The following is a 13,858-nucleotide window of genomic DNA, read 5'->3' as shown; positions in this document are numbered from 1 at the left end:
CAAAAGACAATCAACGGCGGCTTGTAGTAATGAAGACAAAGATGTTGCGTTGGACTAGTGGCGCGATACGTTTTGATCACCTCTAAAATCAGGATATCCGCGATAGATATAGGGTTGCACCGATCGTGGAAAAATTGCGAGGGAGGCGTCTTCGGAGCCATGGCTAGATAGTACAGAATTCTGAGGTTTTTAACACCGATTGTTCAAAGCCAAGATAAGGCACTGGAACAAAGTTCCCCCACATAAAAAATGATGGGCTTCAATATGCAAACGCCTTTCAAGCTGAAGTATATGCAATCCTAAGAGAGACAACACCCATCTTGTCTCTCTTGAAGAGTCATTGAATAATAGGCGCATCGTAATCTGCAGCGGTAGTCAAGCAGCCTAGGGGGCGAGTAACAATCCCCTGATCACCTCAAAAATTTTTCAGGAGTGCCGAACTCGTCTGAATTCTTTATCTAGATTCAATACAGCGGAACTACCTTGAATACTTAATCACCGAGGGGTAGAGGAAAATGAAATCTAGGGCCAGCAATTGGAGTGTCAGTAGCAGTTCCAAATGATGCTATCAAAGCCTGGAGACAGGCTTCCCATAAGGACAAATAGCATAGACCTGATACCGTTAGACATACCAAATTTTCCGTGCCAGAATCAAACAAACACATTGCAAAGTTTATCCTTTTGAAAAGGAAGATAAGCAGAAGTTTTGTGGGTAATTTATGGAACACTTCCAATCCTCGCGGAGGGTAGCTTCATATCTACTAACTAGAATCCTGTGGTACAAAAAGAAAATTGAGATATTCTGTCAGACGGAGTCGTCGAGTTCAGTGGACTACTGCGGTCTGAATGCTTTAGTGTTGAGCCTCTCCGCCACCTTATACATACAAAGAGCCGCGCTTTTTTGAAGAAGCTCACAAACATGAACTGTAGAATGCACTTCGTTGTTAAATCCTTCATGTTGTCGGGTAGTTCCTCCACAGATTTCACAAAAATGTCAAATGTCTCATTCTCATTTAGTCTTAAATATGTTATACAAAATTGTTTACAATTCTGAAATGTATGGAACCAACTTAAGTGCTAGAGCCAATTCTCCATCAATGTCTAGTTTATCCTGTTCGACGGCAGTTTTGGGCTCCAATTTCTTGTTGATCATGTCGGCGAAGGTATCATCATCACAGGTCAAAGTACAATCGGCGGCCTCATCAGCTTCGTACAATTTGACGTTCTTTAAATCCAACACTGTTTGAAAAAAGTAAAAACAAAAAATATTAGCCACCTTGAAAATCGTCCTTTTAAAAATGTATCACTTACTCCATGTTTTCTTGACAGCACCACCAACGGTAATTTTGAATTTGAAGATACTTGTAAGTTCACGTTTACTAGGATCGACCTTCTGCAAACGAGCAAGGATTTTGGGAATGAGAGTATCTGACTTAAGAGACATTTTGGTTAAGTTTAGGTTTTTCGAAAGAATTCACTAGACACTGAGAAGGAGCACCTTAGTGGTCACTTGAGTGAGACTCGGGCAAATGTAATCGAGCAAAATTCAAGTGAATGTTAAATACCTTTGGTGCGCCTTGCAAGTTTCAAGATTATCCTCACCTGTAATCTTAGATCTGAAATCTTATTTACTTGCACATGCCACGAATATACAAAATCAGTAGCCAGAGAAATTATCGCTCGGGTTCGATTCGACGAATTTGTATTATCAACGGCTTTTATGGTACATCATAAATTAATTTTAAATTAGCTAAATTTATAAAAAATATTGCGATAGTAGCAAGATAAAAAAACCGGTAAAATTGATGGTGGTAGCATGGGATGTAAGTGACCACGCACAAGTTCTAAACCACTTTATCGGATTTTGGACTGAGGAAATGTTTTGTACGTTGACCAATGGCGATGACAAACTGTTGCATCTGAAAATGCGCTCATGTTTCTAGGGCTTTCTATGCAAGTACCTAAGGGGACATTGATCATTACCTAGTGAAAATTATGAGAATTGCAGCATATTTTCGGTATTACAAACTGCTTCTTTTGTCAAAGGAGGTGGATATCTTCAAAATACACGCCCGTGAATCTCAGAGCTTTGTGTTTTCTGGGACTCCATCGCAGTTTGGACAAACGTGAGAAATTGGTTAAGCTTATAATTAATCTGCTCATTGTGTCTCTCCACTCAATTGTACTTGCCTGTGTCCATCCAACCTTTCTTGAGCGTTCCAAACTCGCTTGCCATCAATTTATAGATCTCTTCCTTTCGGCAATCTTCCTCATTATGTGAAATGGTGCTGAAAGGACTGCAATTCTATATATCATATTCAGTTCATTTGCTTTACATATCTGAAGTGCCGTTCTCCAAAAGGATAATAATAATAATCGTTGGCGCAACAATCCATGTTGGATCAGGGCCTTGAAGTGTGTTAGAGCACTTCATTCAAGACCGTAACGGTACACTAGGAGGCAATGTGGTCAGCATTGCGCTCCAAAAGGATGCTCAGCATAAAATCGAGCTCATCATCTTAGCTATAGGCAGCCCCCAAGTATACCGCAGGCCTCTTACATTCGCCATCAGCTTTGCCGCAGTCATACTCGTTATGGATACTTCCTCGTAAGCATACTGCACGTGGTGCCTAAAACTGAGCTTCGCGTCTATCAGCACTGCCAAGTGTTTTATGGGGGATTTTAAAGCGATGGTATGATTTCCACTTCCTAACCAAGCCTTAAGAGTAGTGATTGGTTCACATAACTCAGCCAACCAGTGCTATATCGTCGCTGAAGTTTATCACCGTGGGTTTTTTCGAGGCCGGAACTTTAAGTATAATACATTGTTCTACATTATGTTCTACAGCAGTAGCCCGAATACGGGACCCACAGGGAGAAAGTACACCTGGGGCCCAGAACCAGACGATTCTTTTTGCTAAACAGACTAGAACTAGACTTCATGGTGAGTTCAAGGACCGTATTCGGAGTACCGTCCAAGCCCCAACTTTGTTGTCCCCTATTATACTGCTTGTCTCCGGTTACTACGAAAATTACTGTCAGGTTCAGATTTTCTTCGCCCCTGAGCAAAATTCCTTGAAACATTCCTTCTGGTATGGCTGGACAGCTAGTCGGGCTTCTTTCCGGGCGAGCTCTTTTTGTCTTTAATCCTCTACCCACATACCTCTTTTTAAGTCGTCCGTCTGGCTTTGTAGCAAGCGCCTATTGTCTCCTGATGTCGCGTCTGATTGGAGATCTGGCAACTCCTCAACCCCTTTTTGTTTGTTTGTCAGTCACACATACTTTTCTTAAAAAAACTTGGTATCACGTTGGTATCACTCACCACCGTGGCCTGCTCCGGACCCGGAAGATTAAATAAATTATTACATATGATGTTCCACAGCAGTATGTTCAGTACGGACCTCTGCAGGATACCTGCAGGAACAACATATACTTTTGGAGCCCGTCATCAGTGTCTTAGCAGAACCTTTTTTCCGTTAAATATATATTGACAATGCAGGTAGTCGCCAAGGGTTTCCATATTATATTCCGATGCATTTTTTGCGTGCGAGGTGACCACCACGTGATATGAATTTGTTCACTTTCAAGGTTTTGTTTCAACAAAACCTTATTAAAATCGGTCCACGAATTCAACGTCCTTCTCTCTAGGAACAGCTCTCTCTCTTTTGCTTTAATCTGATCCTTGTGACATTGTCTTCCAGGCCGTTTAGCGTCGGTTCTCCCTTGACCTTCCGGAGAATCTGATTGGAGCATAGTTAGATATATCCTGTCTGGATACATCTATGAGTTTATTGACAAGCGACAATGCTAAAAATCTTGAAGTTACTCAAGAAAACTTTGAAAATTAACGCGCTTGCAGTCCTTTAAGAAATAGCATATGATATCTGCATCGAACTTCGCAATATACAACAATGCGAAAAGTTCAAAGCAATGAGCTTGGGGCAATAGTCATCATCATCATTAACGGCGCAACAACCGGTATCCGGTCTAGGCCTGCCTTAATAAGGAACTCCAGACATCCCGGTTTTGCGCCGAGGTCCACCAATTCGATATCCCTAAAAGCTGTCGGGCGTCCTGGCCTATGCCATCGTTCCATCTCAAGCAGGGTCTGCCTCGTCTTCTTTTTCTACCATAGATATTGCCCGGGTGGGATCATCCTCATCCATACGGATTAAGTGACCTGCCCACCGTAACCTATTGAGCTGGATTTTATCCATAACCGGACGGTCATGGTATCGCTCATAGATTTCGTCATTGTGTAGGCTACGGAATCGTCCATCCTCATGTAGGGGGCCAAACATTCTTCGGAGGATTCTTCTCTCGAACGCGGCCAAGAGTTCGCAATTTTTCTTGCTAAGAACCCAAGTTTCCGAGGAATACATGAGGACTGGCAAGATCATAGTCTTGTACAGTAAGAGCTTTGACCCTATGGTGAGACGTTTCGAGCGGAACAGTCTTTGTAAGCTGAAGTAGGCTCTGTTGGCTGACAACAACCGTGCGCGGATTTCATCATCGTAGCTGTTATCGGTTGTGATTTTCGACCCTAGATAGGAGAAATTGTCAACGGTCTCAAAGTTGTATTCTCCTATCCTTATTCTTCTTCGTGTTTGACCAGTGTGGTTTGATGTTGTTGGTTGATTCATCTTCGGTGCTGACGTTGCCACCATATATTTTGTCTTGCCTTCATTGATGTGCAGCCCAAGATCTCGCGCCAATTGCCGCCTGCTCGATCTGGATGAAGGCAGTTTGTACGTCTCGGGTGGTTCTTCCCATGATGTCGATATCGTCAGCATAGGTCAGTAGTTGAGTGGACTTGAAGAGGATCGTACCTCTTGCATTGGGGCAATGGTGCGGAGCAAATAGATAGCATCGCAGATTCAGCAGGGTTTGCGACGCAATCACAGTAATGTGGGAGTCCTGCGAGATTATAGTCTTTAAGCAGTTTCGAAGGTCGAGTAAGGAGCATAATGACGTTGTAGCGTAAAACCGACTGAGTAAGAGTTCATCAATGTAGCAGCATTGGTGATATTAAACATAAGCAGCATCTATCTAGTAGTTCTGACCAAGACAGTCATCAACATTATCCCGTAATAATTTAGAAATTTCATTAGGGGCAGTTGGACGCATCGAAATTTTGCGGTGCGGATGCCTTCAGTGCAGCAACTGATGAATTATCTCTGCCCTGGACGAAACCGTTGGTCACTGTTTTTCATTTTTTTTTTATATTTGGGTATTTCAAAAAGAAGGATCTGTGGACCATAAATTTAGACGAAAGTTTCTTTCCAACATTAACTGGATGCGGACTTAGGACTCCTTCAATCCTCAAACAAAAAATATTTCAATTCGACCTAGTTTGGGTCTGAATATATAAGACGGATTTCACTTAGATATAATTCGCGCGATAACGAGTGATTATCACCTGTAGCTACTTTCGGTTACGCTGCTCCCAGGGTAAAGGCGAGGTAGCGTCTGATGAGTTGTCAGTGCTCTGGACGAAACTGTCGGTCATTTTTAAGGCTTTGTGTAAACAAAACCTTATTAAAATCGGTTTATTGTATGCCTGTCCATCTGTCTTTTTTTTGAGGTCTTTGAAGATCTTCAAAAGACACTGGTCTGCACACACCAGTGTGTGGCATTTTTACGACCAGTTCATCATGCCACCAGTAGTTTGGTCTTCTACTCACACACAGCACAGCTCAACTATTTTTGCCCCAACCTGGGTGAATTGTAATTCTTGCGGATCAGGACTCTGCTCTCTATAAACCCCGGCAAGGTTACTCCTTTTATACGTTCCTTCAATTTGGGCGTTTATTGACCTTGCCTGGACCTTATTTTTTACCACCTTTGACATTGGTGGAGATCTCATAATCGACGAGTTTCTTTTGAATGGTTCCCTTTCTTGATCCTGGACCAGGAGGTACTCCTGCTGTCGCGCATCTTGAACATATGCGGTGATTGTTATCACAGTTTTTGTCATCCAACGATCTGCATTCCAAAGATTGTTTAGTTTTGTTATCGGTGTTCTCGGAAAGGTCGTACTTAGCTTGAATACTCCCTTCTCCAGATCCAAATCACGTGTAGCATCATATGCCAAGGTGGCAAAGTTGTCCATCACCGAGGCAATGCGGTCGAATGATATTGACGATCAGGAGCCCACTTGGTCACTCCCAAAAACCGCTGGTACTGGGGTTCCGAGCCCCTGCACCGTAAGTTTCCCCCTTTTCTCGTCTTCCATGGTGGTTTTATGTTCTGGGTATTCTTCCCATAGCCATTTTAGTCCACGCACCAGTGATGAGCAAACACTAGCCCATGCACAATCAGAAAAGAAAGTGCATGAACACATCCGCCAACTGGGGTCGCGCCTGATGGGATATCTGGCAACTCTCCACAGATCTGTCCGTCTGTCTGTCTGTCTGACTGTCTGTCTGTCTGTTTGAGTGTCTGCCTGTCTGACTGCCTGTCTGTCTGTCCGTCACACGCATTTTTCTCAGAAATGATTGAAGCGATTGATACGAAATTTGGTGAAAAGGTGGGAACTGTGAACACTCACGCATGCAATGCGTCACATCCTTCTACGTCGAATTTGAGGGGGGGTCCCCATACATGCAGAAGGGGGGTGCACATTTTTTTCACCAAATATAGTCATGAGGAGTATCAAATGAAAGGTCTCGGTAAGTACTTTCCGAAGCCGATCTTAGTTTTAACATTTGTTGGAAACATGAGGAGTGCGGGGGGTTTAAAATGATCAGTTCTTTCACGGACCCATTCACAAAAACTATCCATCCGAAAAATCTTAAAAAAAATCAAGAGGCTGTCAATATATGGTGCCTAGGCTCCGCAATACCCTTCATGCCGATATCTGTTCAAATAAAGTTAATAATAGTTAATAATAATATATTACTATAATTTTAGTAATTGGTTGCAGATCCCCCCCCCTTACTTGTCGCTTCCTTGCAAATTCAAAAATCTTAAATGTGAATATCACGCAAAAGCGAATATTCTCATATAATATGTTACGTACACGGTACTAATGGGACAAATGCACACTCAAATGTCTTTATAAAAGAAATACACAAAACCTTTCAGTTAACTTTTGACCTCAGAAAGAGCCAGTCAAGTGGTATGCAAAAGCAACCATACGTGAAGAAACCAGGAGATATAGAATTATGCATTTAACCAAGGTGTTGATTCCAGATAAATGCTATGCATTTCTTAACCAAAAACACACGTAAGGCTCTCTCAATTTGAATAGACACTAGTTGGTGACGGGATTCTAAGTGGACAATATACAGACTTCATGGAATAGCACCGACGTCTGAGACATATTTGCTACACATTTTACTTAAATAAAACTAAAGTAATTTGAACGCAAAATCGAAATCTTGAAACCAGCCAAAAGTTTCGCTGCTGACTTCAGCTTACAAGACTTCCAGGCAAAATTAATTCTTTTGTTGAAATTAAATAATAAATGTTCTCTAAAAAAATATAGTTTTGAATTTCAAAATAGATATCAGTCATCCTACCTTTCTAAGGCTCAATAAATATTATCAGTTGATCAAATCCTATCAAATAGATACATTTAATTATTCGCGATTTCATATTGAAATCAATACTTGCAGGGGTGCACTACCCCACGCTCATTAGTTACTACCCGTGCAAAAAGCTTCACCTGAATGCACAAAGTGCAAATTTTCGTTATCTTAACTAAACCTTTAGATGGGGGGCAAAAGTCAGACTATTCATGCTGGTTCGTATACATATGTATGGTGATAAGGGAAAGCTATAAAATGTTATTGCTCTGAAATTTACACAGCCTGCCTACTAGAGATAAGCTAAAAATAATTAGGTAAGAAAGTTTAGAATTAAAAAAGTACATAATTGGGCATGGAAAGTGGGTCGAAATATCATTGAACTATGCACTTAAGAAATAGATGATTAATAGGGGGCTGATGTGGGTTCATGGCCGCACAGAGGAAGGGGGTGAATATTCGATATTCCACTGAAACTTTTATTCCGGGTTCCCGAAAAAACATCGCCACTGGGGGGATTCCTCCCTTTCTATCCCCTTCTTGTCAGGCCTGTGTACATTTGGTTGATACTCACGTCGTAAGTCATCTTACTTGTTTCCTAAACTCAGATATTTTCTTTTAAGTTCGAATCCTTTTACTGCTTTTGCCAAAATATGAGCCACTTTGTTTTCAGTCAGTGAGATGAATCAAGGATATTTGGACTAATGAAATAATAATGAAATATTCCACCCGTTCCTTTAAAATTAAGTATCTATTTCTTCGGAGTATTCCTCCTTAATGGATCAATGGTCAAAGGTGTTGTGGTCTGTGATCTTAGTAAGGAACTCCAGACTCCACGCTTTTGTGCCGAGGTCCACCAATTCGACATCCCTGTCTGTCTGGCGTCCTGATCGTTGAAGCCATCGTTCCATCTTAGGCAGGGTCTGCCCCGTCTTCTTTTTCTACCATAGATATCGCCCTTATAGACTTTCCGAGCTGAATCATCCTCATCTATACGAATTAAGTGACCCATCCACCGCAACCTATTGAACCGAATTTTATCCACAACCAGACGGTCATGGTATCAGTCAACGGCCAAAAATTCTTCAGAGGATTCTTCTCTGGAACTCGGTCAAGAGTTCGCAATTATTTTTTGCTAAGAACCCAGGTCTCCGAGTAATACATAAGGACTGGCAAGATCATAGTCTTGTACAGTAAGAGCTTTGACTCTATGGTAAGACGTTTTGAGCGAAACAGTTTTTGCAAGCTGAAGTAGGCTCTGTTGCCAGCCAACAACCGTGCGCGGATTCTATCGTCATAGCTGTTATTAGTTGTGTTTTTTGATGTAGTCTCCTACCTTTATTGTTTTCGTTTGACCAATGCGATTTGATGTTGTTGCTCCTTTGGTTTTTGGTGCTGACGTTGCATCATTCGCCTTGCCTTCATTAATCTGCAGCCCGAGATCTCGCGCCATCTGCTCGATCTGAATGAAGAAAGACTGTACATCTCGGTTGTCCTTCCCATACTGTCAACATCGTCAGCTTAGGCTAGTAGTTGGATGGACTCGAAAAGTATGGTGCCTCTCGCATTCACATCTGCTTCGCGAATCACTTCTTTCAGGGGCAGATTGAAGAGGACCCATGATAGGGCATCCCCTTGTCTTAGACCGTTGTTGACGTTGAATGGTGTTGAGAGTGATCCTGCTGCTGGTCAGGGTCAGCCTTGAGAAGACTATCAATTTCGTCGGGATACCAAATCCTTTTATGGTCGTGTACAGTTTTACTCTGGCTATGCTATCGTAGGCGGCTTTAAATTCGTTGAAAAGATGATGCAACTGGTGGCCATATTCCAACAGTTTTTCCATCCCTTACCGCAGAGAGAAATTTTGATCTGTTGCTGATTTGCCTGGTGTGAAGCCTTTTTGATATGGACCAACAACGTTCTCAGCGTATGGGGTTATCTGACCTAGCAAGATAGCGGAGAACATCTTATAGATAGTACTCAGTAACTTGATACCTCTATAATTGCTGCAGTGCGTGATATCCCCCTTTTTATGTATGGGACAGATAATGTATCGTTGCCAGTCGTCAGGAATTGATTCGCTATCCCACACCTTGAGCATCAGTGGATGAACCGCTCGGTGTAATTGGTGGCCTTCATATTTAACCATTCCGGCTCCTAACAACTTATAGTCTTTTAGCCGGTGGATTGCACGGACTGTTTCTTCCATACTTGGAGATGGTAGCATTCTTTCATTGTCTTCAGTTGGCGGGACCTCCTACTCGCCGATATTTTGGTTGTTTAGTTTTAATCAACCTATCGCCCCAATATGCCTATTCTGTCGGAAATTAAATTTTCCTCTTTTTCGAGGTATATAAGGCCTCATCGTGCTGACTTGTTAGTAAAATTTGCGCGCTTGATGCAGTTGCTCCTTGTACTTATCGAGTTCACAGATCTGTTGGTTCTCCCAGTATTCAGCACGTGATCAATTCCGTTGAGAAGTGAGGCCCATTTATGTTTATGGACCACTTTCCGCGCTAACCAGGTACTCCCAACAACCATTTCGTGCGATACTACTAACTGAATAAACTGCAGTCCGTTATCATTTGTATTTTAATGTAAGCTATGGGAGCCAACGTATCGCCTGAATACGAATTCTGTTCCTATTTGCCTATTAAAATATCCAAGTATGATTTTAATATCATACCTAGGAGAGGCTTCGACGTTTCGTTCTACTGGATTATCTCTTTAGTCAATAAGATTAATTCACTGATTTAAACCTGCAAAAGTATTAGTGGTATCCTGCCGGCCCCGCAAAATATTCTATTTATAGCGTTGCCAATGAGGGCTACTTTCGTTTTTTCTTCCGCCATTGTTAATCCAATGCTTTTTATCTATGACCTTATAAGGCTGATTATGCTGCAAAATATAACTCAACATTGTATGCCAACCTAAGAAAGAGGGTTAATGAAGGTATGTCATATATGAGTGTTCTTCCAGGTTGATATAATTGTCTCTTCCTGACCCAAGAAGACCAAAATCGCAAAACCTCGATATGACCTACGATAGAAAAGCCTGACAGCAAACTCAAAAGACTCGAGGCCGAGCAGAGTCTTCATTTTTGTGGAGTATCAATCCTTTAAGCTGTGATACGGAAAAATAAGACCCTTCACAAGGAAGCTCCGCATTGATTAGATCATCATCTGGGCTGTTCATTGCTACTTTCGAGCCCTCTCAGAAGAGCTTAACTTGAGGTGCATTTTTAAGCGAAAAGTGGCATTTGTTAGAGTCAAAAGTGGACGTCTCTGACAATCAAATTTCGTTCACTTTGCCTAAAGTAGTTAAATAGCGCATAATATCACGTCTAGCCACCAACTTGGGCTCCGGTTTTTCTCACAAAACCAAACCACTAGACCTAATGCTAACAATGGCCAAATTTTGGCATACTTATTAGATTTACAGGGTGTCTTTGATTCGGTGTGGAGTCAATTACTCATTTATAAATTATTGCATTGATTAGGCTTACAGTAAGCTTTTTCGAGGACGGGTACTTTGTTACCAGCGTTGGAAAGAATTTTCTGTCCCCTACCGATAGTCTTCGCAGTATCATAAATAAGGTCAAACGTTTTCATGATTGGTCTTTAAGATTGGCATTGGTTTAATTTAGTTTACCCGTGGTAGATGGCCTTCTTTTTGAGCTTGCCCCCTTCCACACTAGTTAAAGCCATTGATATCTCTCCAAATACAACAGCTCGAAGACTTCTCCAAATATTGCAAAAATTGGGCCATATCAATAAATTACACGTGACCCCAATTGCACCCTTTTTGCGAAAAACCTAGATGTGCGCAGATCAGATGCAGACGGGTGCAAATCTCTTCACAAGAAGTTTGGAAGTTTTACACCTAAAATTGAGGGTATCATGGTGAGAGGATCAAGATTGATCAAACACTTAGAAATTACTGAAATTCAATGGCGGTCCCGCTTGATTTGTAGCAGCATCTATTCTCTTCTTCATACGGATATCAAACCAAACTGACCCTTTATAAAACCTAAACATGACTCGTTATGTTTGCCAACGTGGAAAACTTGCTCAACGAGGTCCCTAGGTCGGATATTCTTAGGATATACATACACATCTCCTGAAAAATTGAAACTCCAGCCGCCTAAACACCACCATCCGATTGACGCTATCAATGTAAGGGAAATTTACTACAATTCCAGACCACGATTACAAAACGAAAATAGAATAAAATTTTATTGCAAATATCTTAAACAGATGCAATGTACGGTAACAATTTAAGAGCTATAGATAACTCTCCATCGATAGTTAATTTCCCAGCTTCAACTGCTTCAAGTGGTTGAATTTTTTTATCAGCTAAGTCGACGAACGCTTGATCATCGCAAATTAGAGTGCACTCGGCATCGCCATCACCTTCATAGAGATTAACGTTCTTCAAATCTAAAACTATTAAAAATTATTTGTTAAATTTATGTTACACATCCCACAATTGTTTAAAAATTCACTTACTCCAAGTTTTGGCTACATTTCCATCGACAGTGATCTTGCACTTGTACACGTGGGTAACTTCTCTATTGTTTGGATCAATTTTTGCGAGCCTAGCTCTGACCCTATCAACAATTGCGTCCGACTTTAAAGACATCTTAATTTATTTTAATAAAATTATAATCAATCAACTTTTGAGAAAAGTGAACGTTAAAAACACAACCGCTAATTATTTATATATCAGTTTTTATCATTAAAACCTAATGAGATTGCAATAATAATCTGTTCGTTCAGTTGATATCGGAGAGGAATTATGTATATACGAACATCGTGGAACCACTGGAGGCTAGCGAAAATATATAATATACGATACTAGCTTATGAGTTATCTGGTAGTGACGTACAGTTGATAAGAAATGTTAACTATGTATAAATGAACGACGATCATTCAAAATTATTCTCTCTTTGACGTCTTTTGGTCCATTTCACCGATGTGTAATTGAAACCCGATTTATAAATGTTCGTTTTAAGGTTTTGTAATCCTCACTTAAATTCTGGTAGGTTGATTAATTTTTCAACCAGTTCTTCTTGGGGTCTCTTACCCGAAAATCTAGACTATTAAGACCCATTGTAGAATATGCCGCCACTCCCATCATGAACCCTCCAAAGTACGTTGAAAACAAACTCAACTCAATATCTACTTGTATCTTCAAAAGATGCCTTGGGCTGACTTGGGCACTTGTGGCGGAGCCCGTGTGGCGGCTGTGTGTGATATGGCCGGGGGGACTCATATCAAGGGCTTTCTTGTCCTCGCGTCGGACGCTGCTTTCACGCGGGATGGATCTGCCTGCGCTGCAGTTGGTCCTGAGGGGGATGCATGTCTCTCGTTTTTCTTTAAAAGTAAGTACGGTTTTAGCTTCTGAACTTATTGCTGTTTTTCAGGTCATCAATGTGGCCTTCACAATGGGTGCGGAGAAAGTTGCTCCCATTACAGACTCTCTGCATACCTGTAAATTACTCGGCCAAACTGTGCTGTCGCATCACCTAGTGGGTAAAATGCATGCCCATGCTTACGGCCCCCTTTTTAAGTCACTGAAAATTCTATAGTGCCCGGCACATGTGAGGTACCCACTAAACGAACTCGCCCATGTTGAGGTTCGTAAGGCTATGGGTCTGGGTTTACCAGAATGGTCAAACCCTCCCTTCGGGGCGCTTTTAAAACAATTCAGCAACATTGCTTTGGAGGATGGAAAGAGTGCTTTTTGGCAAAATCACGGATCAATGGACTCTTTTCCTCCAACTTCACACAACTCTACCTATAATTAAACCGGAGGCCACACGTACACTTACAGCTTCCGAAGAACAATTACGTAATCGTCTTCGAATCATTTCTATAATAAAGTTTTTCTCAAGAGGTTTGGAAACATAGAGTCCAAACCAATGAACACATCACTTTTTGCTGTAAGGATTATGTCCGGATTTCAGTTAAGTTTAGATGGTACAATAAGCTTTTTAATCTTAAATAAATCTTTTTGAGCAGAGATCCTTACATGATTGATAACATTTTATATTTCTTTAAGGAGGCTAGAGTCAGACTATAACATAGCATTTCCTACCCTCCCCTTTTCCTTTCTCTGCATCGACCTATCCTTACTTCTCCGCGCTCCAACGGTTCGCTGTGTTTAGTAGAGCAGCGGAGAATTACCGGTTTTCATACCGTGTCAGCTATCTTTGGACAACCGAGCAGCCTCTACATCCAGGTGTTTCGTATCTCAACACTCTTATACTCTGGAATCTACAATGCATCCTGTTTTCCGAATCCCAACATTTCTATGTTGCATATTAA

At 41.4% G+C, this 13,858-nt stretch overlaps 2 protein-coding genes across 2 annotated transcripts; both read right to left on the bottom strand.

Moving 5' to 3' along the window:
- Positions 1 to 994: 994 nt before the first annotated feature.
- On the bottom strand, positions 995 to 1,546 carry LOC119651480. Its single transcript, XM_038055091.1, has 2 exons — positions 1,312 to 1,546; positions 995 to 1,239 (listed from the first exon to the last, which is right to left on the bottom strand). The coding sequence occupies exons 1-2, from the start codon at positions 1,442 to 1,444 to the stop codon at positions 1,043 to 1,045; spliced, it is 330 nt and encodes a 109-aa protein (XP_037911019.1). The 5' UTR covers positions 1,445 to 1,546; the 3' UTR covers positions 995 to 1,042.
- A 10,191-nt stretch (positions 1,547 to 11,737) lies between these two features.
- LOC119651904 lies at positions 11,738 to 12,240 on the bottom strand. Its single transcript, XM_038055731.1, has 2 exons — positions 12,038 to 12,240; positions 11,738 to 11,974 (listed from the first exon to the last, which is right to left on the bottom strand). The coding sequence occupies exons 1-2, from the start codon at positions 12,168 to 12,170 to the stop codon at positions 11,778 to 11,780; spliced, it is 330 nt and encodes a 109-aa protein (XP_037911659.1). The 5' UTR covers positions 12,171 to 12,240; the 3' UTR covers positions 11,738 to 11,777.
- Positions 12,241 to 13,858: the final 1,618 nt, after the last annotated feature.

This window comes from Hermetia illucens, chromosome 3 (assembly GCF_905115235.1).
Source record: "Hermetia illucens chromosome 3, iHerIll2.2.curated.20191125, whole genome shotgun sequence".
NCBI lineage: Eukaryota > Metazoa > Arthropoda > Insecta > Diptera > Stratiomyidae > Hermetia > Hermetia illucens.
Note: the sequence above shows the minus strand (reverse complement) of the source record. Positions and strands in the feature narration are given on the sequence as shown.

Excerpts from the sequence above, each read along its gene's own strand:
- LOC119651480 (XM_038055091.1), bottom strand. The coding sequence starts at position 1,444 with ATGTCTCTTAAGTCAGATACTCTCATTCCCAAAATCCTTGCTCGTTTG. Across the intron at positions 1,240-1,311 it reads TGCTGTCAAGAAAACATGGA|TGTTGGATTTAAAGAACGTC; the intron begins GTAAGTGATACA and ends TTTTTCAAACAG.
- LOC119651904 (XM_038055731.1), bottom strand. The coding sequence starts at position 12,170 with ATGTCTTTAAAGTCGGACGCAATTGTTGATAGGGTCAGAGCTAGGCTC. Across the intron at positions 11,975-12,037 it reads AAATGTAGCCAAAACTTGGA|TTTTAGATTTGAAGAACGTT; the intron begins GTAAGTGAATTT and ends AATTTTTAATAG.